Source organism: Macaca nemestrina, chromosome 6 (assembly GCF_043159975.1).
Source record: "Macaca nemestrina isolate mMacNem1 chromosome 6, mMacNem.hap1, whole genome shotgun sequence".
Lineage (NCBI taxonomy): Eukaryota > Metazoa > Chordata > Mammalia > Primates > Cercopithecidae > Macaca > Macaca nemestrina.
In genome coordinates this window covers 2,106,395-2,128,421 of record NC_092130.1, presented here as the reverse complement: position 1 = coordinate 2,128,421, position 22,027 = coordinate 2,106,395, and the positions used below count along the sequence as shown (strand labels likewise).

Sequence of the window (22,027 nt, the reverse complement as noted above, 5' to 3'; positions counted from 1 at the left end):
TCATCTACTGTGCCTGGCACAGCCTTATTTTCTAGCTTTCTGAATGTGAGTTCCATCCATATCCTTTGCATAAGGGTGGTACCGGGCTGTGGAGAGCTTGGAATGTGTGTCCATGGGCAGATGGACTGTTCTGGTTATTATAAAACGGCCAAGGGAGGGCGCCATGGCACACCTCTGAGTAACCCAGGACACTCTCTCCTGTTCGGAAAATGCAAACCATCCATATGGCAGGGTCACAATTATAAAGCTTGATCCTGTCACGGGAATGGTTTCAAATCTGACCAAGCTCATGGCACACATGGGGAAGCAATTGTGAAACCCCTTCGTTCTCTGGCTCTGGACACGCTGTACTGCGACAGTGGTTTGCAGGTGACAGAAAACGTAGCTGTGTCTACTGGGAAAGACGGGGGAGGTTTCTTCCCATGGAGTTCTTTATAAAGCAAGAATGCGTGAAACTGTCAGTAATATTGTAGTCTATAAAAGGAAATTGCTCTTAGAGGCTAATATTGCACAATGACTACTTTTTTTGCTTATTTGGAAAAGATCTTTATCGCTTGTGAGTATTAAGAAGTCAACATATAATTGCCACCCTAAACATTGTGTTCTGGAATGCCTGATTTATTGAAATCAGTGTGAAACCTTTTTTTTTTTTTTTTTTCCCAGATGAAGTCTCGCTCTGTCGCCCAGGCTGGAGTACGGTGCGGCCATCTTAGCTCACTGCAATCTCTGCCTCCCGGGTTCACGCCATTCTCCTGCCTCAGCCTCCTGAGTAGCTGGGACTACAGGTGCTTGCCACCATGCCCGACTAATTTTTTGTATTTTTAGTAGAGAAGGGGTTTCACCGTGTTAGCCAGGATGGTCTTGATCTCCTGACCTCGTGATCCTTCCGCCTCAGCCTCTCAAAGTGCTGGGATTATAGTCATGAGCCACTGCACCCGGCCAGTGTGAAACCTATTTTAAATAAAAATCTAGTTCAAAACCAAGGCCAGACATGGTGGCTCATGCCTGTAATCCCACACTCTGGGAGGCTGAGGTGGGAGGATCACTTGAGGCCGGGAGTTCAAGACCAGCCTTGGCAATACAATCTTCACCAAAAAAAAAAAAAAAAGGCAGCAATTAGCCAGGCCTGGCGGCACAGACCTGTCTGTCCCAGCTACTCCGGGGACTGAGGCGGGAGGATCGTTTGAGCCCGGGAGGTCAAGGCTACAATAAGCGGTGCTGCACCACTGCACTCCAGCCTTCGTGTGAGACTGTGTCTCCAAAAAAAAAGAAGTCTGGAAATATTGATAAAGGCATAAATTTACACCCTGGAAGTTGGACACATAAATCATCTGCAGCCATGTATGGTGGACACAGGTGCAGCAGATGATGGGAACGTTGCTTTAGTGCACACCGTGCACTGCAGTTTTGCACAACCTATTGAACTAAGAATTCCTAGTGAGGGACAGCGCATTAAACATGTCATAACAGCTGGCCGGGCGCGGTGGCTCAAGCCTGTAATCCCAGCACTTTGGGAGGCCGAGACGGGTGGATCACGAGGTCAGGAGATCGAGACCATCCTGGCTAACATGGTGAAACCCCGTCTCTACTAAAAGAATACAAAAAAAACTAGCCAGGCATGGTGGTAGGCACCTGTAGTCCCAGCTACTCGGGAGGCTAAGGCAGGAGAATGGTGCAAACCCAGGAGGTGGAGCTTGCAGTGAGCTGAGATCCAGCCCCTGCACTCTAGCCTGGGTGACACAGCGAGACTCCGTCTCAAAAAAAAAAACAAAAACAAACAAACAAAAAAAAACATGTCATAACAATAAGCTATTTATTATGGACAGTTGTCTGTTTTCAGACATTGTGGCTACCCCAAACCACATTAAGTGAAAAGACATGATCATTTAGTTTAACCCTGTTTAAAAGGGTACACTGCTCTGTAATGTATTTTCTGTGGAAATCTTTCCTAGTTGGTCCATTGTTCTGATGATTAAACATCTGTTGCACTAGAAACAGAATATAAGCCGACAGTGCACTAGAGGATACTCATGACCATATTTCATCATTTTGTGATTCAATGACATTAAAGGGAGTAAAGTAAAAAATATAATAGGTATAAATGTGTAATTATAAGGACGAGGAGGGAAGTTCTTGTTGGAATAAATTGGCTTCCAGGGCCTTCGTGTCGACTTCGCTCCTTGTGAGGAAAGTCGTGTGATGCTTTCACCCTGAGGGATGATCTGAGAGACTTCACCAGGGACACGTGCTTGACAGATGCTCTGAAAACAGACTTTAACCAGCCAACGACAGCAGCGAGAAATACACAGTCTCAACAAAGTGCACCCTTTAGAAAGTGCTGGGCATATAAGTAGTGAGGGCTTTCGTTATTCTAATACACATGTTGACTAAATGGGCACTGTCTTCAATTCAGATGACAAGACACCTCTTTCCAGCAGTTTAAATGGGCCGTGTATCTATCTCAAGCATACATTCAGTGAGAAATTCTGTAAGATTCCAAGATATTTCAAGAATCACATCCTTTTTTAACCCTTTACTGAAGATAAAATGAAGCCTGACCTCCTGAGTCTTGGAAAATGTGCATTTCTTAGAACTATTTAAAAAATGAATCCTACGGCTGGGCATGGTGGCTCACACCTGCAATCCCAGAACTTTCGGAGGCCAAGCGGGGAGGATCACTTGAGGTCAGGAGTTCAAGATCAGCCTGGCCAACATGGTAAAACCCCGTCTCTACTAAAAATACAAAAATTAGCCAGGCATGGTGGCGGGCGCCTGTAGTCCCAGCTACTTGGGAGGCTGAGGCAGGAGAATTGCTTGAACCCAGGAGGCAGAGGTTGCAGTGAGCCGAGATCGCATCACTGCACTCCAGTTCGGGTGACAGAGCGAGGCTCAGTCTCACAAAAAAAAAAAAAAGGAATCCTTCTAAGTAATTCATCAGCTTAAGCCATGTTGGCTGAACATTAAGACTTTGTCAAATCCTAAGGAACAAAATAATATCAAAATTACGACGAATTATTTTGCCATAGAATAAAATAGAAATATTACCATACATTTGACTCATTTGTTCGAAAATCTTTATATGATTGTTGCTTCATTTTAAAAACCAGACCTCACAAACCTGACCCAAGTTATGTGCAAAATAACGTGTCAGTTGCACAGCCCCTGGAGGCGAGTGAGCCCACATGCCTCTGCTGGTGTAATTTCTAGAGTCTGTTTGCTGTGGGCCTTTATCATGTTTCCAAAATAAGGAAGTCACCCAATGACATTTTAAAATATAACATTGATACCGTTTGACTAGAAAATAACTAAAATTGGGCAAAGAGGATATTTCACTCTCATTGGAGGATGCAGCATTTTATTCAGGTTTAAAATTTGTGATTCATCCAGGTGTGGTGGCTCAAGCCTATGATCCCAGCACTTTGAGAGGCCGAGGTGGGCAGATATCTCAAGGTCAGGAGTTCAAGGCAAGCCTGGCCAACGTGGTGACACCCTCTCTAGGCTAAAATTACAAAAATTAGCTGGTGCATTGACACGCGCCTGTAATCCCAGCTACTCAGGAGGCTGAGGCAGGAGAATGGCTTGAGTCTGGGAGGCAGAGATTGTGATGAGCCAAGATGGTGCCACCGCACTCCAGCCTGAGCAACAGGGTGAGATCCCATCTAAAAAAGAAAAAAGAATTGTGATTCTCTAAACTGTGGGTCAGGGAACTGCAGAGAACATGGAATCTGCAGTGCTGTTAGGAAAGAATGGCATTGCGAAAGAGCAACAATTCCTGAGCCTCTTCCCTGGCAGAGTCCATTTTAGCGACAATGTTGACAATGACCCAAAGTCTCTGGGTTTTCCGGCGGAGGGCACAGCTGATGTCATCCCTCCTGTGCTGGCAGTTTTCTAAGTGAGTTCAGATCCTCTAAGAAGGAAGAATGGACACTCTGAGATCTCTGCGGGAGGTCTTTGCTTTGCAGTGGCGGGTCTCTACGTGCAGCGCTGTGGAGAAGTCTCTGGGGGGGCCAAGCCTCCCAGGGAGATTTACGGGCTCCAGGGACTGGAGGTTTGGACCCTATCTCCGCCTCTCCCAATCCATTACAACACGTGTTTCTAGCATCTGTGGAGTGCCTGAATGAGGGGACATGCCTCCAAGTTGTCCTCAGGAGATTCCGAATTGTTCGTGGATGTCGGATGTGCGGTGTCCATGGGAGTGTCTGGGATTTTGGTGTCTTGTGCGTCCAGCAGCGTTGGCACCTCCAAGCTGAGGGAAGTGGGGTCCCTGCCTCCACCTGCCCGCATGTGGGGTCTCCCTAGAAGGAAGCCTTTGGTAGGTGGGTGGGAAGATTAAGGTGCTCGAATGCGTACTGCGAGGAGGTGCAGAGGCACCAGGCTCTAGCAGCCTCCTGCCTCCAGGAGAGGCCCAGGTCGAGATCACTGCGGCGACCAACGCCTCGGATCACTCGAGGACTAGAAGGCACCCACCAGCTGTGTCGACAGGAGTGCGCAGGGGCCTTGCACATTGGGCATATTGTGGCGTCAGTTTCGGAATCAGCCTGCGTGGAGTCGGTCCAGGACACCCAGCCAGGATTCCGTCGTCGGGGAAAGGAACGCCCACGTGGCTTGGATGAAGGACACGCCAGGGGATGCAAAGGCTCTGGTTGCTGGGAGGAGCTGAGGGATGACAGATACCCCAAGGATTCTGCGGAGGTGGTCGTGTTTGGTGATAGGGTGCTCGCAGGTGGCTCCTGTGAAGGCTGCTTCAGGGGACACAAAGGCTCTGGTGACTTGGAGGAGCTCAGGGATGACAGAGACTCAAAGGACCCTACAGAAGTCTTCGGGACTGATGACGGTGCGGAGGCCAGAGGAGCCGGGGGAGCCCGTGGGGACACATGGAAGCTGGTGGGAGAAGCTTTCCCATGCCCCCCACGTGGCCGGTGGTTCCTCACAGATGTTCGTTTGTACACTGACCCCGAGCGGGCTTGGCGTGGAACGTGCTGGGAGCTGCCCTCAACAAGGAGCTTCCTCAGGCACCTGCAGCAGACGGGAGGCACAGGCTGCAGCTGGGAGCACTGGGCACCTGCGGCCCACGCCTCTCCAGGGCCCCCCATGCTGACTTCACAAAGCTCTGCCTACCCCTGCCCCAGGGCTTTAGTGACATCCTGGCTGTGATCTCCCCTCCCACATCAGCCCCAGGCCCTGGGCTGGCATCCTAGGTCCTGGTAGAAAGGAGGACACGGGAGAGAAGGGGAAAGAGACTCACTTTTTCGACAGGAAAGTGTAGAACTCAAGGTTCTCCAATTCTTTCAAGAGACTTCTGCAAGCTGGAAAGCAGGAGATGGGTTATGGTGGTGAGGGAGGAAACTGGGACTTACAGGAGGCTGAGTGCATGTGCCCTTAGGGGAGACCCCGGGATCGGGGATTAGACCCTGGAGCCCCAGCATCCCTGTGGAAGGCCACAGGGCCCCAAGAGTGAGAGCCAGGTGGCCGGGGGCCAGCACTTTGTCATTTACAAAGTGCTTCCCGACATGCCACCTCCTGGGGAGAGAGGACGGGGCACTCTCAAAGAGGACTCAGCCATGTTAAACAGCTGCCCACATAGACCTGCATCCCCTCCAGCATGTCCAGGTGGTCACTGGTCCCCTCCCCCACACAGTCCCCTCCTGGGCAACACCCGCTCCCTGGACCCCAAGGCTTCATCCCAGCTGGGAACGGGAGACATATCCCAGGTTCCAATCGCCTTACCAGGAGCTTCCCCACCAGGCCTCTGCAAATGACTTCCTAGGAGACTTGGTGCTTATTCCTAGGGACAGGTGAAGCTGTCATCTCTGGGGCTTCTGGGACCCTCAGAGCCTTACCTTTCCAGGTGATGTATTTATTTCCGATCCTGAGCCATTCCCCCACTTCAGCTTTATCCTGAGAGACAAGACAGAGTGAGGGCGCAGGCCGGGTCTCAGTCTCCTGTCCCCACAGCTGCAGACCCACAGTGCTCGTGAATGACACACTTTCTCCGCCCAGCTCACGGAGCCCTGTGTGCTTCTCTTTCCTTTCACTCGATTCTAAAGTGCATAATAACCTGTTCTGGTTTCCTTCTTCGAAAAGCACGGAGGGGTTTTCTTTTTGTTTGTTTTTTTTTTTGAGATGGAGTCTCGCTCTGTCGCCCAGGCTGGAGTGCAGTGGCGCGATCTCGGCTCACTGCAAGCTCCGCCTCCCGGGTTCACGCCATTCTCCTGCCTCAGCCTCCCGAGTAGCTGGGACTACAGGCGCCGCCACCTCGCCCGGCTAATTTTTTTGTATTTTTAGTAGAGACGGGGTTTCATTGTGTTAGCCAGGATGGTCTCCATCTCCTGACCTCGTGATCCGCCCGTCTCGGCCTCCCAAAGTGCTGGGATTACAGGCTTGAGCCACCGCGCCCGGCCATGCACGGAGGTATTTTCTATGTGAGGCCCGCCCTGGGCGTCCTCAGTGCCTGTTCCCCTGCTTGGGAACCACACACACTTGCGTCCGCAGGAGCCTCTGAGCTGGCAGGGGAGGATTCGGCTTCCGAGGAGGCCAGAGGCGAGTCCAGGCTCAGGTGGGGGCTCTCAGGGGCTCAGCACAGCCGCCAGAGCACCCCACACAGAGGCTGGGCCCCGAGGCACCTGCCCGGGAAGGCGGCTGATGAGCCCGGGCTCAGGGCCTGTCCTCCCACAGAGACCTCACCCCTCTCAGGACCGGGTCCTCGCCGCTGAGTCCCGGGGTTTGTTTTTGCTCTGACGCCTCCCGTGCACCCCACAGATGGTCTGGGAGCTGGGGATAGAAATCCTATGCCCACTCCAACCCCTGCCTGCCCTGCTGTCCCTAGAGGGATGATGAGACTTCCCATCACAGGAGCGCCTCTGCTTGATTTGGAAAAGTGGAAAAGAAAGCAGGAAAAATAGAATCATTCTCTGCTGGGTGTGGGCTGAGGGCTCCTTACATTCTCGCTGTTCTCCTCTCTGGGAGGCACTGAGGACGGCTCCCTGGGAAAGTAGGGGCTTAAGATGATGAGGAACACCAGGCTAAACCCAACGAAGAGGATGAGATGGATGATCTGGGGAACGGGGCTGGGGCACAGCTCTGTATCAATAACACTCAGAGGAAAGAGAATATCCATGTCAGCTGCACTGCTGTCCTACGCCTACTGAGCCCTGGGCATCCCCTCTGGGAGTATTTATTGGGGCCCAGGCCCACATCACAGAGCTGGGGCCTCCCCCTCACAAAGGGCTCCTAAGGGTGGGTGGGCAGTGGGAGGAGGAGGCTAAATCCCAGCCCTGCCCACCACCACCCACCCCTGCAGTTCCCCTCACCCTCCTGGTCTTCCAGATCCCTCCTTCCCACTCCATCTGCTCAACCTGTCAGAGACAGACCTGGTCCATTTTCTGTCCTCTCACCCTGGCATACAGATGGTATCTGGCTCCTTGGAGATCTCTGCTCAGGCTCCCTCAATTTCACAGTTTTTGAGGATCTGGATTTGTCCCTGAAATTTCCGTTATTTCCAGGAATTATTGTTCTAGGGTCTCCTCTGACTGCTCACTGCAACCTCCAACTCCCAGGGTGTTTTTGAGACGGAGTCTCACTCTGTCGCCCAGGCTGGAGTGCAGTGGCCGGATCTCAGCTCACTGCAAGCTTCATCTCCCAGGTTCACACCATTCTCCTGCCTCAGCCTCCAGAGTGGCTGGGACTACAGGTGCCCGCCACCACGCCCGGCTAATTTTTTTGTATTTTTAGTAGAGACGGGGTTTCACCGTGTTAGCCAGGATGGTCTCCATCCTCTGACGTCGTGATCTGCCCGACTTGGCCTCCCAAAGTGCCAGGATTACAGGCGTGAGCCACCGCGTCTGGCCTTAAAAAAGTTTTTCTAGGGCTGGCCGGGCGCGGTGGCTCAAGCCTGTAATCCCAGCACTTTGGGAGGCCGAGACGGGCGGATCACGAGGTCAGGAGATCGAGACCATGCTGGCTAACACGGTGAAACCCCGTCTCTATTAAGAAATACAAAAAAAACTAGCCGGGCGAGGTGGCGGGCGCCTGTAGTCCCAGCTACTTGGGAGGCTGAGGCCGGAGAATGGCGTGAACCCGGGAGGCGGAGCTTGCAGTGAGCTGAGATCCGGCCACTGCACTCCAGCCTGGGTGACAGAGCGAGACTCCGTCTCAAAAAAAAAAAAAAAAAAAAAAAAAAAAAAAGTTTTTCTAGGGCTTTGGCTAAATATATGAACATAAGTGATGCCCAATTCAGGTTTTGCCAAATAACACAACTCTTTTCAGAAACTACAAATTCCAGTGGCTCTGGCAGAATGAGTATCCACCTAGGGAATTAATATCAACCTAGGGAGTGAGTGTCAACCTAGAGAATGAGGATCAACATCAACCTAGGGAATAAGGATCAACCTAGGGAATGAGGATCAACCTAGGTCAGCTCTCCATAACAAGAACCCACAAATTTGAGAGTCCACTTCACATCTCAACTGTTAGATAACAGCAGGCAAGATGCATGTTCCTGACGGGCACAGGGTGTTTATATGGTGATTGTTTGAGTAGTTGGTGTTTTCTCCCTTTCTTCCCTCTCTCCCTCCCTCCTTTCCTCCCCTCCCCTCCACATAATAGAGGGCCCGAGTCTCCACAGGGTGCTCACCTCTAACTGCCTCCACCATTAGAAAAGGAAGTCAGGGCCAGGGGTGGTGGCTCACGCCTGTAATCCCAGCATTTTGGAAAGCCAAGGAGGGAGGATCACAAGGTCAGGAGATCGAGACCATCCTGGCTAACACGGTGAAACCCCGTCTCTACTAAAAATACAAAAAATCAGCCGGGTGTGGTGGTGGGTGCCTGTAGTCCTAGTAACTGAGGAGGCTGAGGCAGGAGAATGGCATGAACCCGGGAGGTGGAGCTTGCAGTGAGCCGAGATCGCGCCACTGCACTCCAGCCTGGGCGACGACTCCGTCTCAAAAATAAATAAATAAATAAGTCAGAAAGCTAAGCAAGGCCTGGATCAGGAGAGCTCCTTATTCTGATGATGAGAAACCACCACAGGTCTCTGGGAAGGGAAGTGGCATGGTCTGATTTACCTATTTTTAAAAATCCATGTAAAGATTATGGGGAGAGCTGCTGGGCACAGTGGCTCACGCCTGTAATCCCAGCACTTTGGAAGGCCGAGGCGCGCGGATCACGAGGTCAGGAGATCGAAAACCATCTTGGCGAACACGGTGAAACCCCGTCTCTACTAAAAATACAAAAACATTACCCAGGCGTGGTGGCGGACGCCTGTAGTCCCAGCTTCTTGGGAGGCTGAGGCAGGAGAATCACGTGAACCTGGGAGGCGATGGAGCTTGCAGTGAGTGGAGATCGTGCCACTGCACTCCAGCCTGGGAGACAAAGCAAGACTCAGTCTCAAAAATAAAAAATAAAAAATAAAAAAAAGATTGGGGGGGAGCAGGGGCAAGCGTGGAAGCAGAGATGCCAGGTAGGAAGCAGTTAGAAGAATCCAGATAGGAATGGTTGCGGGTTGCTTGGACTGGGGTGATAATACTGTAGACAGGTTCGGGATGTATTTTGAAGATGAAACCAGCTGGTCTTGCTCATGTGAACACTGAGAGAAACTGGGGCCGCAGAAACAGGTAAATTACGGGATAGGTGGGGAAGGGCGGGAAGGATGCTACTTTGAGATGGAAAACACGGGGGGAGGATCTGGATGTGAGTTGTGTGGTGGCTTCAGAGACCTTTTGACCTTAAATGTCAGATGGCATCAGACATACCAGTGGCACTAGAAGCTGCGGAAGCACGGGTACAATCTAGAAATCGGCCGAGAGTTTTGGCTAGAGATGTAATGTAGGAATCATCAATTTATAGGTGTCATTGGTGTATTTAAAACCATGGACCAAGGGCAAGGCGCCGCGGCTCACGCCTGGAATCCCAGCACTGTGGGAGGCCAAGGTGGGCAGATCACTTGAAGTCAGGAGTTCAAGACCAGCCTGGCCAACATGGTGAAACCCCATCTCTTCTGAAGATACAAAAATTAGCTGAGTGTGGTGGTGAGTGCCTATAGTCCCAGCTACTCAGGAGGCTGAGGCAGGAGAATCACTTGAACCCGGGAGGCCGAGGTTGCAGGGCACTGAGATCATGCCACTACACTCCAGCCTGGGCAACAGAGACTCTGTCTCAAAAAAAAAAAAAAAATGTGACTGGGGACTCAAAAAGTGTGGAGAGCAGGAGCAGGGAAAGGGCTGGAAAACCACCTGTTGGGTACTGTGTTCACTATTTGAGTGACAGGTTCACTAGAAGCCCAAACCTCAGCACCACACAGTTTATCCATGTAACAAGCCTGCACATGTACCCACTGAATCTAACAATTTTTAAAAAGTGATGAGCCATGTTAATAGCAGATACCCTTGGTGTGATGTGATGAGAATGACATTTTCCCTCTGGGCTTCCTCCCCATGGCACAGGGGCCACCCCAGTCATGTTTACAGCCCCGGCCCCGGACAGTATTGAGTCCCTGAGCCCCCAGCACGTGTGTGTACAGCTCCCGTCCCCCTGCCCCACCTCACCCGGCCGGCTCTGCCTTATTTTGATGTCACAGCTGAGCACCGTGGTGGGAGGTGGCCACGGTACAGCCTGTAAGTAGGGCTGTAAGTAGTCACAATGGGCTGTAAATAGCCCATCCCGATTACCACATGCTCCAAGCCAGCTGGCTACAGGTCAGTTGTTTCTAGAACCAGAGTTTATATGATGAGAAAAATAGAAGGGACAGAACAGTGTGTTCCCAGAACACACCTGCAGCTCCCCCAGGCTGGGGCGGGGGTCTGGGGCCGGCTCTGCTGGCTCAGTCCCTTTGCTTCTCCTCAAGTTCCCTCTGTGGGACTGGGCGCTGTTTCCACCAAACCGTCTGCTCTCCAGTCCCACAGGGGGTTGCTGTCAGTCATCCTACGGCCTCTCCGCCTAGGCTTTGAAACTGATTCATTGCTCTTTTGCTGTATTTTTCTTTGTAGGTTTCAGAATTCTCTATTTATTTGTGATAATCTTTTGGAAGGATCCTGTGAGAGTGAAAATAAATGAAGTGCTCAATCTGCCAAGTTTCACCGGAGGCTCCACTGATCCTTCCACCATGCTCGAATGCCTGCAGGAAATCTGAGGAATCATCTTTCCCACCCTAAGATCTTGTGTGATACCCTACCTTGTTTTAACCTGATTAACTCTCTCTTAGCTGAGAGATCCAGACAGACTCCATTTTGGTTTCTTCGCTTGCAGCCCCTTGTCCCCCTCCTTTAAGGACATAACTGGTGCAAGCTGACTCCAGGCACACCCAGGAGTGCGCTTACTGATAAGATACTGCGGCAAGCTGTGCCAGCGGCTCCTGGGAACGCGCTCGGTTAGTGGTACCCAAAGGCTCTGTGTTTATCACTTTGTGATAATTGAAGCCCCTGCACCTGGAACTGTTTATTTTCCTGTAACTGTTTCTGTAACCATTTATCTTTTAACTTTTTGCCTGTTCTGCTTCTGTAAGAAAAAAAAAAAAATTGCTCCAGCTGGACTCCCCTTCCCCTATTTAGACCAAAGTTATAAAAAGAAATCTGCCCCTTCCTCGGGGCCAAGAGAATAAGACTCCTGAATTAGTCTCAGAGTGTGGTGTTATCTCTACAACTCGCTGGGTTACGACACCTGGGACTCAGCACTGGCCCTGAGGCCCCTGACAGCAAACGTGCAGGAAAAATGCGGAGCTGCAAGATCAAAGTCAGATTCCCACTCTCCCTAAAGGCCGGGCTTCCCCTGGAAACCCACGTCCCCACTGCCTGGAAGGAGGGGTGAGGACCCAAGGGAGTGGCTCGGGGCATCAACTGGTCCAGGCAGGAGGCGGTTCCCCATCTCCCATCTTTCCAGCGCCCAAGGGAGCCTCTCAGAGGACTCTCATTGCCTCCCCCCACCATCACAAAGCAGCCTGCTCCTGGCCTGTATCCAAACACCCCTGGGGACGGCTGCCCTGGGCATGCTCCCCTTGCCCTGATGGCCCCTAGAACTCCATAAAGAAAGGCTCGCCAGGGCCACCCAGACAGTCCCTGACCCCACATTGCCCCAACACACAAGGCTTCACCCTGGAGGAAATAGGAAAAGGGAGTGAATCCCACGGGCTCCCCTCACAAAAGGAAAGCTACATGCTGTCACTTGGATGCTAGGTGGGCTCTGAGGCTGGAGAAAAGCTCCCAGGGACGATGCCTCCTGGAGTTTTTTGTTTTTTGTTTTTTGTTTTGAGATGGAGTCTTGCTCTGTTGCCCAGGCTGGAGTGCAGTGGTGCAATCTCAGCTCACTGCAACCTCCACCTCCCTGGTTCAAGCCATTCTCCAGCATCAGCCTCCGGAGTAGCTGGGATTATAAGCGCTCGCCACCACGTCCAGCTAATTTTTTTGTATTTTTAGTAGAGATGAGGTTTCACCATGTTGGCCAGGCTGCCCTTGAACTCCCGATCTCAGGTGATCTACCTGCCCTGGCCTCCAAAGTGCTGGGATTACAGGCATGAGCCACCACATCTGACCACCTCCTGAAGTCTTTGCTGCACAGGACTCCGTCCTTTTGTGGAGCCAGGAGGGTGGGATTCTGCCCTCGTCTGCTGGCCAGTGCTCCCACCTCATTTCAACAGGGACTGCCCGGCCAGGGAATGTTAGCCTGGGATGCACCCACCACTCGGGGGCCTGTGGGAGGTAGTCACCCCCTCCTGGCCAGACTGAGCGCCTTTGCTTTGCAGTCCACAGATTCAAGTGTTAATCCCTCCCTCACCACCATAACCCATCTCCTGCTTTCCAGCTTGGAGAAGTCTCTTGAAAGAATTGGAGAACACTAAGGACCACACTCTCCTGCTAGAAAAGTGAGGCTCTTTCCTCTTCTTTCCCGTGTTCTCCCTCCTACCAGGACCTAGGATGCCAGCCCAGGGCCTGGGGCTGATGTGGGAGGGGAGATCACAGTCGTGATGTCACTAAAGCCCTGGGGCAGGGGTAGGCAGAGCTTTGTGAAGTCAGCATGGGGGGCCCTGGAGAGGCGTGGGCCGCAGGGGCCCAGTGCTCCTGGCTGCAGCCTGTGCCTCCTGTCTCCTGCAGGTGCCTGAGGAAGCTCCTTGTTGAGGGCAGCTCCCATCACCTTCCACGCCAAGACCGCCCAGGGCCAGTGTACGAACGAGCCCCTGCGAGGAACCACCGGCCACGTGGGGGGTGTGGGAAAGCTTCTCCCACCAGCTTCCATGTGTCCCCACGGGCTCCCCCGGCTCCTCTGGCCTCCGCACTGTCATCAGTCCCGAAGACTTCTGTAGAATCCTTGGGGTCTCTGTCATCGCTGAGCTCCTCCAAGCCACCAGAACCTTTGTGTCCCCCGAAGCACCTTTCACACCAGCCACCTGCGAGCACCCTATCACCAAACCCAGAATGAATCCTCTCCTACCCGGCTTTTGTGTTCTGTTCAGGTCTTTGATGGATTGTAGGGGCCACCCACACTGGGGACGGCCATCTGCTTTGCATTCCACTGGTTCAAGTGTTAATCTCACCTAGAACTCCCTCACACACACCCAGAATAATGTTTGGCCAAATGCCTCCCCTCTGTGGGCCAGTCAGGCAGACCCATGAAATTAACCGACACAGGCTCTGAGACTCCAGGCCCAAGAGGCCCATGTCCTCCAGCTTCTGCTGATGTGGCCTGGGGGTCCCTGGGGACAGGCTGTGGCTGGGAGGCTGAAGCTGTGGCCTGGACAGGGATGGGGCCACTCAGCAGCATGTCCCCTGGTCACGTCCTTCACACCTGAGCCTCCCTCCTCCTCCGTAAGTGGGCTGTACTGTTGTGCTGCCCGTAACTGATGACCCATATGGTGTGCTTTGACAACCTCCCCCAGTGATAGACGTGACACCAAGACCCCGCCTGGGCGTGTCCCTGTTGGCTGCTACCAGATGAGGGCACTGGGGCTGGAAGGGGTCAGCTGACTGCTTGGGGTTCCATGGCCGGTCAGAAGCATGGCTGGGATCTGAGCCCAGGCAGTCTGCCTACAGAGGCCACATTCCCACCCCTGACCACCCCTCTGCCTGCCCCTCATGGGGGTGGTGTGGCTTCCCCCACTCTCGCTGGCTCATGGCTGCTTCTGAAGATGGTGAAGGAGCCCACCAGCCCAGGTCCTGGGGCCAGTCCAGGCTTTGTAGCAGGAAGCTGAGGCAGAGTGGGGGCCTCAGGGTGGGGAAGATGACCCTCTGCCGTCAGGAGAGGACCTCGTCCTTTGCTGGGACCCAACCCGGGCTGACCTCAGTTGGGCAATGCCCAGGGCATGAAGTTGGAGGGAGCTGAATGGCCTCAAAGGAGGAAGGCTCCCCACACTCGGGTGAGAGAAACCCCCACACGGAGACCCGAGACTTAGTGTAAGATCCCAGAGAGAATGGCCTTCACATACGGTCGATACAGGCTCTTAAAATACTGAAATAGTTCTAGTGAGTGCTGAGATGTGTTGGAAAGTGTTTAAAATCCTGGAATGTGTGCATGTGTGCGTGCACGCTCATCTGTGTGTGTGTGTGTGCGCGCGCGCGTGCATGCTCGTGTGTGTGTGTGCGCATGGTGAGAGTGCTGGTGAGCTTGGAGAGGCTCTAGTGTTAAAAAGGAGTCTGGCCTCGAGAAGCTCTCCAAGTGTAAACAAAGGACAGCCTGCGTGGTCCTGGAGGGTAGGTCTTTAATTCCTGCTTCCTCAACAGGGTCCCTGAGGGCTCAGGATGGAGGGATGGAGGCTGCTAGGGGGTAAAAACAGCACGTCCCTGGCAGGGAAAGGCCCGGCCTGTGAGGGCTCAGACGAAACCTGGCTCCACACGCAGTTAATGCTACCTGGGCCTCAGGGACCAGCCCATCCACCTCCTGTCCTCCAGTTGGGGCCACAGGGCTCCCAGAGAAAGAAGCAGGGTCCCCTCAAGCCCCCGACACCAAGGACCAGCCAGGCTCCAGTCTCCACCCCTCCTTGTGCATTTCTGCCCTCCCCAGGCTTCTCTGTGGCTTTGCTGCCATCTCCTGGAAACCAGCCTAGCGCTGACCCAGCCTTGTCCTCAGCAACCATGGCCTTCACATCGCATTCCATGTGCCTGAAATTCCCCTCTGGACACACAGGCTCCGTGAAGACGGTTTAGGCAGTTCCCAACTTCATGATCACAACAGGGCCCTCTGGCCATCACTGCACGGTCCCTAGTCTGGGCCAGGGTCACCCCACCCATGGGAGGATGGGTCAGAGCTGTCCTCCCATAGCCAGGCTGGAATGGGCCCCACAGCCTTCAGGGAAGTGCCTTTTCCTCTACAAAGCTGGTCACCTGCTCTCACTCACCCTTATAGGCTCTGTACCTGGGAGTCTCCATTCCCAGGGACCCTGTGTATTTAAGTTTAGGTTGGGTATTGACCCGGTCACCCTGGCTTTCTTCCCATCCGCACTCACACTGCATACTATTCCACACCCTCTTGCCTTCTACCTTTCTACACTTCACTGTGACCTTTGTAAGCAACATCTGGCTAGATTTTGTTTTGTGTCCAATCGGAGAGGCTCTGTTCTGTACATTTATGGATCTTATTTTTATTGATCTATGAGAATTATTTCCACCACTTAATTTTTTGTCCTGGCTTTTCTAAACTTCTATTTTCTCTCTCTTTTCCTAATTTCTAGTAGAGAGACTCAGTTTTCTGTATTCGCCTTCCTCTTTCGAATGACTTGGAGGTTATGGTAGGCAGATCATGGCTCCCGCAGATACACCCATGTCTAAGCCCTGCAGCCCCTGAGCATCACCTTGTGTGGTGATAGACGTGATTAGGGGAGGGACCCTGAGAAGAGGAGCATATCCTGAGTCTTCCAGGCCAGCCCTAAACGCCTTATAAGAAAGAAGCCAAGGGAGCTTCCACCCAGACCCGCCGCACAGGCAACAAGGCCCTGTGAAGGATGGAGTAGGTCTTGGGACACAGCCACAGCGCAGGAACGCCACGGCAGCCGCTGGAGGCCGGAAGAGGCCAGGAATGCTCCTTACCGAGAGCCTCAGGAGGGGGCCTGGCCCTGCCTTCTCCAGACCTTGATTTCTGTCTTCTGGCCTCCAGGACTGTGAGGGGGTAAGTTTCTGTTGCTGTGAACCCCCAGGCCTGTAGGAGCTTGTTACAGCAGCCACAGGAAACACAGAGGACGTATTTTCTCTTTTACTGTAATAAACTGCCTTGAACACTTTATCGTGTGTACCCGGACACGCCTGCTCTCGGCCTAGACACAGCCAGCGTCTCCGCAGGTTCCTCTCCTAACCCATTAGAACACACATTTCCCCATCTGCGGGGTGCCCCGATCAGGGAGGGGACGCAGCTCCACGTTGCCCTCAGGATATTCCTAATCGTTGTGGATGTTGGATGTGCGGTGTCCATGGGAGTGTCTGAGATTTTCGTGTCTTCTGCATCCAGCAGCTTTGCCACATCCAGACCAAGGGAAGTGGGGCTCCTGCCTCCACCTGCCTGCTTGTGGGATCTCCCTAGAGGGAAGCGTTTGGTAGGTGGGTGGTAAGATTAGGGTGCTCGAATGGGTGAGGAGGTGCAGAGGCACTGGGCTCTAGCAGCCTCCTGCCACTAGGACAGGCGCAGGTTGGGATCACTGTAGCGACCAATGCCTTGGATCACTCGAGAGCTAGAAGGCACCCACTAGCTACACAGCTCAGGGGCGTCGCACATTGGGTATATTGTAGCGTCAGTTTCGGAATCAGCCTGGGTGGAGTCAGACCAGGACACCCAGCCAGGATTCCGTGGTGGGGAGAACGCCCACGTGGCTTGTGTGAAGGATGCTCCAGGGAATGCAAAATCTCTGGTCACTGGGAGGAGCTGAGGGATAACAGCGACCCCAAGGGTTTTATAGAGGTGCCCAGGTTTGCTGATATGGTGCTTGCAAACGGCTCATATAAAGGGTGCGTCACAGCGGGTCTGGAATTGGTGGGTTCTTGGCCTCGGTGACTTCAAGAATGAAGCCACCGACCCTTGCGGTGAGTGTTACACTTTACTTCAAGATGGCGTGTCTAGAGTTTCTTCCTTCTGGCGGGCTCAAGCCGAAGACCTTCCCAGTGAGCGTTACAGCTCTTAACCCCAGCACATCCGGAGTTGGTCCTTGTCGGGCCAGCTTCAGGAGTGAAGCTGCAGATTTCTGAGGTGACTGTTACAGCTCATAAAGGCGGCACCAACCCAGAGAGCACATAAAACTAAACAACAAAGATTCCACGACGCGGAAAAGGACGCAAATGGATTGCAGCGGCTGGCTGGGGCCGGCTGCTTTTATTCCCTTATCTGGCTCCACACACATCCTGCTGATTGGTCCATTTTACAGAGCGCTGACTGGGCCGTTTTACAGAGAGCTGATTGGTCCGTTTTCACAGAGTGCTGATTGGTCCGTTTTGACAGAGTGCTGATTGGTCCGTTTTGACAGAGTGCTGATTGGTCCATTTTGACAGAGTGCTGATTGGTGCATTTACAAACCTTTAGCTAGACACAGAGGGCTGATTGGTGCGTTTACAATCCTTTAGCTGGACAGAAAAGTTCTCCAAGTAACCACCGGTTCCGGAAGCCCAGCGGGCTTCACCGCTCCCTGGTGCTGGTGCGTGGGAGTTTGCGGCGTCTAGACAGGGCGCTCCCGCAGCCCAGAGAGCGCTGGTCCCCTGCTGGAGTCCAGCAGGCACCCCTCCGGCTGCTCTGAGGAGGGCCCGCCGAGCCCGCGCTCACCCGGAACCGCTCCTGCCCGCCAGCGCCCCAGCTCCCGCCCACGCCTCCCCCCAACACCTCCGGGCCAGCAGAGGGAGCGGACTCCGGCCTCGGCCAGCCCCAGCGAAGGGCCCCCGCAGCGCAGAGGCGGGCTGAAGGACTCCTTGAGCGCGGCCAGAGCGGACACCAAGACTGAGGAGGCGCCGAGAACCAGCAAGGGCTGCTAGTACGTTGTCACCCCTCAAGAGGACATGAAGACGCTGGTAGCTTGGAGGAACACAGGCATGACAGAGACCCGGAGGACCGTATGGAGGTCTTTGGGACTAATGATGGCGTGGAGGCCAGATGAGACAGGGGAGCCCAGAGACAATCTGGTGGGAGAAGCTTTCCCATACTGCCCCCAACCTGGCCAGTGAACCTTCCAAGGGCCTCGTTCAAACAACTTCCTCAAGCGGTGTCGGCTTAGAAGACAATGGAAGCTGACCTCACCAGGGAGCTTCCTCAGCAGCCTGCAGGGCACAGGAGGCACAGGCTGCAGCCAGGAGCACTGGGCACCTGCGGCCCACGCCCCTCCAAGGCCCCTCACGCTCACCTCACAAAGCTCTGCCTACCTCTGCTCCAGGGCTTTAGTGCCATCACGGCTGTGATCTCCTCTCCCACATCAGCCCCAGGCCCTGGGCTGGCATCCTGGGTCCAGGTAGGAAGGACACGGGAGAGAAGGAGAAACAGCCTCACTTTTCTAGCAGGAGAGTGTGGTCCTTAACGTTCTCCAGTTTTTTCAAGAGACTTCTCCAAGCTGGAAAGCAGGAGATGGGTTATGGTGGTGAGGGAGGAAACTGGGACTTACAGGAGGCTGAGTGCATGTGCCCTTAGGGGAGACCCCGGGATCGGGGATCAGACCCTGGAGCCCCAGCATCCCTGTGGAAGGCCACAGGGCCCCAAGAGTGAGAGCCAGGTGGCCGGGGGCCAGCACTTTGTCATTTACAAAGTGCTTCCCGACATGCCACCTCCTGGGGAGAGAGGACGGGGCACTCTCAGAGGACTCAGCCATGTTAAACAGCTGCCCACATAGACCTGCATCCCCTCCAGCATGTCCAGGTGGTCACTGGTCCCCTCCCCCACACAGTCCCCTCCTGGGCAACACCCGCTCCCTGGACCCCAAGGCTTCATCCCAGCAGGGAACGGGAGACATATCCCAGGTTCCAATCGCCTTACCAGGAGCTTCCCCACCAGGCCTCTGCAAATGACTTCCTAGGAGACTTGGTGCTTATTCCTAGGGACAGGTGAAGCTGTCATCTCTGGGGCTTCTGGGACCCTCAGAGCCTTACCTTTCCAGGTGATGTATTTATTTCCGATCCTGAGCCATTCCCCTACTTCAGCTTTATCCTGAGAGACAAGACAGAGTGAGGGCGCAGGCCGGGTCTCAGTCTCCTGTCCCCACAGCTGCAGACCCACAGTGCTCGTGAATGACACACTTTCTCCGCCCAGCTCACGGAGCCCTGTGTGCTTCTCTTTCCTTTCACTCGATTCTAAAGTGCATAATAACCTGTTCTGGTTTCCTTCTTCGGAAAGCACGGAGGGGTTTTCTTTTTGTTTGTTTTTTTTTTTTTTTGAGACGGAGTCTCGCTCTGTCGCCCAGGCTGGAGTGCAGTGGCGCTATCTCGGCTCACTGCAAGCTCCGCCTCCCGGGTTTACGCCATTCTCCTGCCTCAGCCTCCCGAGTAGCTGGGACTACAGGCGCCGCCACCTCGCCCGGCTAATTTTTTTGTATTTTTAGTAGAGACGGGGTTTCATTGTGTTAGCCAGGATGGTCTCGATCTCCTGACCTCGTGATCCGCCCGTCTCGGCCTCCCAAAGTGCTGGGATTACAGGCTTGAGCCACCGCGCCCGGCCATGCACGGAGGGGTTTTCTACGTGAGGCCCGCCCTGGGCGTCCTCAGTGCCTGTTCCCCTGCTTGGGAACCACACACACTTGCCTCCGCAGGAGCCTCTGAGCTGGCAGGGGAGGATTCGGCTTCCGAGGAGGCCAGAGGCGAGTCCAGGCTCAGGTGGGGGCTCTCAGGGGCTCAGCACAGCCGCCAGAGCACCCCACACAGAGGCTGGGCCCCGAGGCACCTGCCCGGGAAGGCGGCTGATGAGCCCGGGCTCAGGGCCTGTCCTCCCTCAGAGACCTCACCCCTCTCAGGACCGGGTCCTCGCCGCTGAGTCCCGGGGTTTGTTTTTGCTCTGACGCCTCCCGTGCACCCCACAGATGGTCTGGGAGCTGGGGATGGAAATCCTATGCCCACTCCAACCCCTGCCTGCCCTGCGTCCCTAGAGGGATGATGAGACTTCCCATCACAGGAGCGCCTCTGCTTGATTTGGAAAAGTGGAAAAGAGAGCAGGAAAAACAGAATCATTCTCTGCTGGGTGTGGGCTGAGGGCTCCTTACATTCTCGCTGTTCTCCTCTCTGGGAGGCACTGAGGACGGCTCCCTGGGAAAGTAGGGGCTTAAGATGATGAGGAACACCAGGCTAAACCCAACGAAGAGGATGAGATGGATGATCTGGGGAACGGGGCTGGGGCACAGCTCTGTATCAATAACACTCAGAGGAAAGAGAATATCCATGTCAGCTGCACTGCTGTCCTCCGGCTACTGAGCCCTGGGCATCCCCTCTGGGAGTATTTATTGGGGCCCAGGCCCACATCACAGAGCTGGGGCCTCCCCCTCACAAAGGGCTCCTAAGGGTGGGTGGGCAGTGGCAGGAGGAGGCTAAATCCCAGCCCTGCCCACCACCACCCACCCCTGCAGTTCCCTTCACCCTCCTGGCCTTCTCAATGTTTCTCAGGGTTTCTCAATGTTGGTCAGGCTGGTCTTGAACTCCTGACCACAAGTGATCCGCCCGCCTCGGCCTCCCAAAGTGCTGGGATTACAGGCATGAGCCACCATGCCTGGCCATTTTTTTAGTTCTTTTAACATACAGTAACTGCTTTGAAGTCTTTGTTTGCTAAGTGTGACATCTAGGGACATGAAGACAGTTTCTATTGACTGGTTCCCTCCACACTTTCCTGTTTCTTTTTGTCTTATAACTTATCATTGAACACTGGATGCTTTAGGTTATAGACTGTTCTACGCTGGATTCTGATTCTTTTCTCCTGAGAATTGTTGTTACTGTTTTGTTCATTTGTTTGTAACCTGCCTGTACTAAATTTGTAAATTTGGTCAGCAGTGTGTAGCCACAGCCGCCTCTGCTCATTTTTTGTTTGTTTCTGTTCTTATGCATGGCTTCCCAGGAACCGCTCCTTTATCTGCATGCATGGTATCCCGCCAACAGTTGTGTGAATTTGTGCACTAACACCTTGAGTCAGTGAGGCTTCCATTGCTGCTGATGGATCTCCCCGTGGACTGGGGCGTGCACACAGAGCTCAGGCCATCTGCTTTCCACAGGCATCTCCCCTCGCCGTGTCTTCTCTTCACATGCGCTCAGGCACCGTCATCAGTCAGGGAAGCTGGGTGGTTCGGGCAGGTTCTGGTCTCTGGGGAGACGAGCAGAGCTACTGGTCCTTCCTGTTTGTTTGCATCAATATCCCTGTTTGAAAATTCTCCAAATCATGTGAGGCCCTCTGGTGGTGACAGCAAAGCTGCTGGTTTCGTGGCGTTCAACAAATGTGTTTTACATTTAGGTCTATGAGCCCGGAGTGGTGGCTCAGGCCTGTGATCCCAGCACTTTGGGAGACTGAGGTGGGTGGATCACCTGAGGTCAGGAGTTCAAGACCAGCCTGGCCAGCATGGTGAAGCCCCATCTCTACTAAAAATACAAAAATTAGCTGGGTGTGGTGGCGCATGTCTGTAATCCCAGCTACTCGGGGGGCTGAGGCAGGTGAGTCACTTGAACCCGGGAGGTGGAAGTTGCAGTGAGCTGAGATTATACACAATAAATTAACGATTTAATGCCCATATAATGGAGTGCTGTGAAGCTCTTAAAAAGAATGCCATGAGGATGATCAACAAATACTGTTCTCCTGGATGAGGTTTATTACCATCAGCTCCATTTTTCAGGTGAGAAAACCGAGACTTAGAGAGGTTACATAATTTTCCGAAGGTCACTCCCTACCGAATGTAGGAGCGGGGATCTGACAGCCACCTGATCACACCCAAGAACAGCATTCTCTCCTCTGCTCTCCTCCATGGCCCCCTGTGACACCCAGGAGACCTCCCCAGCTCTGCAGTCCCCAGGGCCCTGGTGTCCATAACCCGAGGAAGGGGAAGGGCCATGAGATCTTGGGCTTTCTCACTCTCCGAAAATGAGCAAGTGAGAATGAGGCTTTGCTTAGAAGTATAAATAAATGC

General features: G+C 53.6%; 2 protein-coding genes and 1 long non-coding RNA gene across 5 annotated transcripts; 1 reads left to right on the top strand and 2 right to left on the bottom strand.

The window, feature by feature from the left end:
* Positions 1–4,143: 4,143 nt before the first annotated feature.
* Positions 4,144–7,117, bottom strand: LOC139355400 (uncharacterized protein C5orf60-like). Its single transcript, XM_071097917.1, has 5 exons — positions 6,941–7,117; positions 6,059–6,148; positions 5,841–5,898; positions 5,246–5,306; positions 4,144–5,016 (listed from the first exon to the last, which is right to left on the bottom strand). The coding sequence occupies exons 1-5, from the start codon at positions 7,115–7,117 to the stop codon at positions 4,296–4,298; spliced, it is 1,107 nt and encodes a 368-aa protein (XP_070954018.1). The 3' UTR covers positions 4,144–4,295.
* Positions 7,118–9,668: 2,551 nt separating this feature from the next.
* Positions 9,669–13,124, top strand: LOC139363682 (uncharacterized). 2 transcript variants are annotated; one of them, XR_011624405.1, is made up of 4 exons: positions 9,669–10,025; positions 10,983–11,795; positions 12,790–12,850; positions 13,080–13,124. It is a non-coding gene; the product is annotated as an uncharacterized lncRNA (long non-coding RNA). The 2 variants fall into 2 exon arrangements; XR_011624404.1 differs by lacking the exon at positions 9,669–10,025 and adding an exon at positions 10,044–10,691.
* A 3,029-nt stretch (positions 13,125–16,153) lies between these two features.
* Positions 16,154–20,973, bottom strand: LOC105484005 (uncharacterized protein C5orf60). 2 transcript variants are annotated; one of them, XR_011624403.1, is made up of 4 exons: positions 20,129–20,973; positions 19,026–19,083; positions 18,309–18,493; positions 16,154–18,206 (listed from the first exon to the last, which is right to left on the bottom strand). XR_011624403.1 is itself a non-coding variant. In XM_071098005.1 (3 exons), the coding sequence occupies exons 1-3, from the start codon at positions 20,303–20,305 to the stop codon at positions 18,429–18,431; spliced, it is 300 nt and encodes a 99-aa protein (XP_070954106.1). In that variant the 5' UTR covers positions 20,306–20,973; the 3' UTR covers positions 16,154–18,428. The 2 variants fall into 2 exon arrangements, 1 of the variants encoding a protein (XP_070954106.1); XM_071098005.1 differs by having other exon boundaries at positions 16,154–18,493.
* Between the last annotated feature and the right edge of the window lie 1,054 nt (positions 20,974–22,027).

What these genes read in the sequence shown, in the direction of transcription:
- LOC105484005 (XM_071098005.1), bottom strand. Translation starts at nt 20,305, where the DNA reads ATGGATATTCTCTTTCCTCTGAGTGTTATTGATACAGAGCTGTGCCCC. An exon ending in GAGAGGAGAACAGCGAGAAT is followed by an intron (nt 19,084 to 20,128) that starts GTAAGGAGCCCT and finishes CTTGTCTCTCAG; the next exon opens with GATAAAGCTGAAGTAGGGGA. An exon ending in TAAATACATCACCTGGAAAG is followed by an intron (nt 18,494 to 19,025) that starts GTAAGGCTCTGA and finishes CCTGCTTTCCAG; the next exon opens with CTTGGAGAAGTCTCTTGAAA.
- LOC139355400 (XM_071097917.1), bottom strand. Translation starts at nt 7,117, where the DNA reads ATGGATATTCTCTTTCCTCTGAGTGTTATTGATACAGAGCTGTGCCCC. An exon ending in TAAATACATCACCTGGAAAG is followed by an intron (nt 5,307 to 5,840) that starts GTAAGGCTCTGA and finishes CCTGCTTTCCAG; the next exon opens with CTTGCAGAAGTCTCTTGAAA. An exon ending in TACACTTTCCTGTCGAAAAA is followed by an intron (nt 5,017 to 5,245) that starts GTGAGTCTCTTT and finishes CGTCTGCTGCAG; the next exon opens with GTGCCTGAGGAAGCTCCTTG.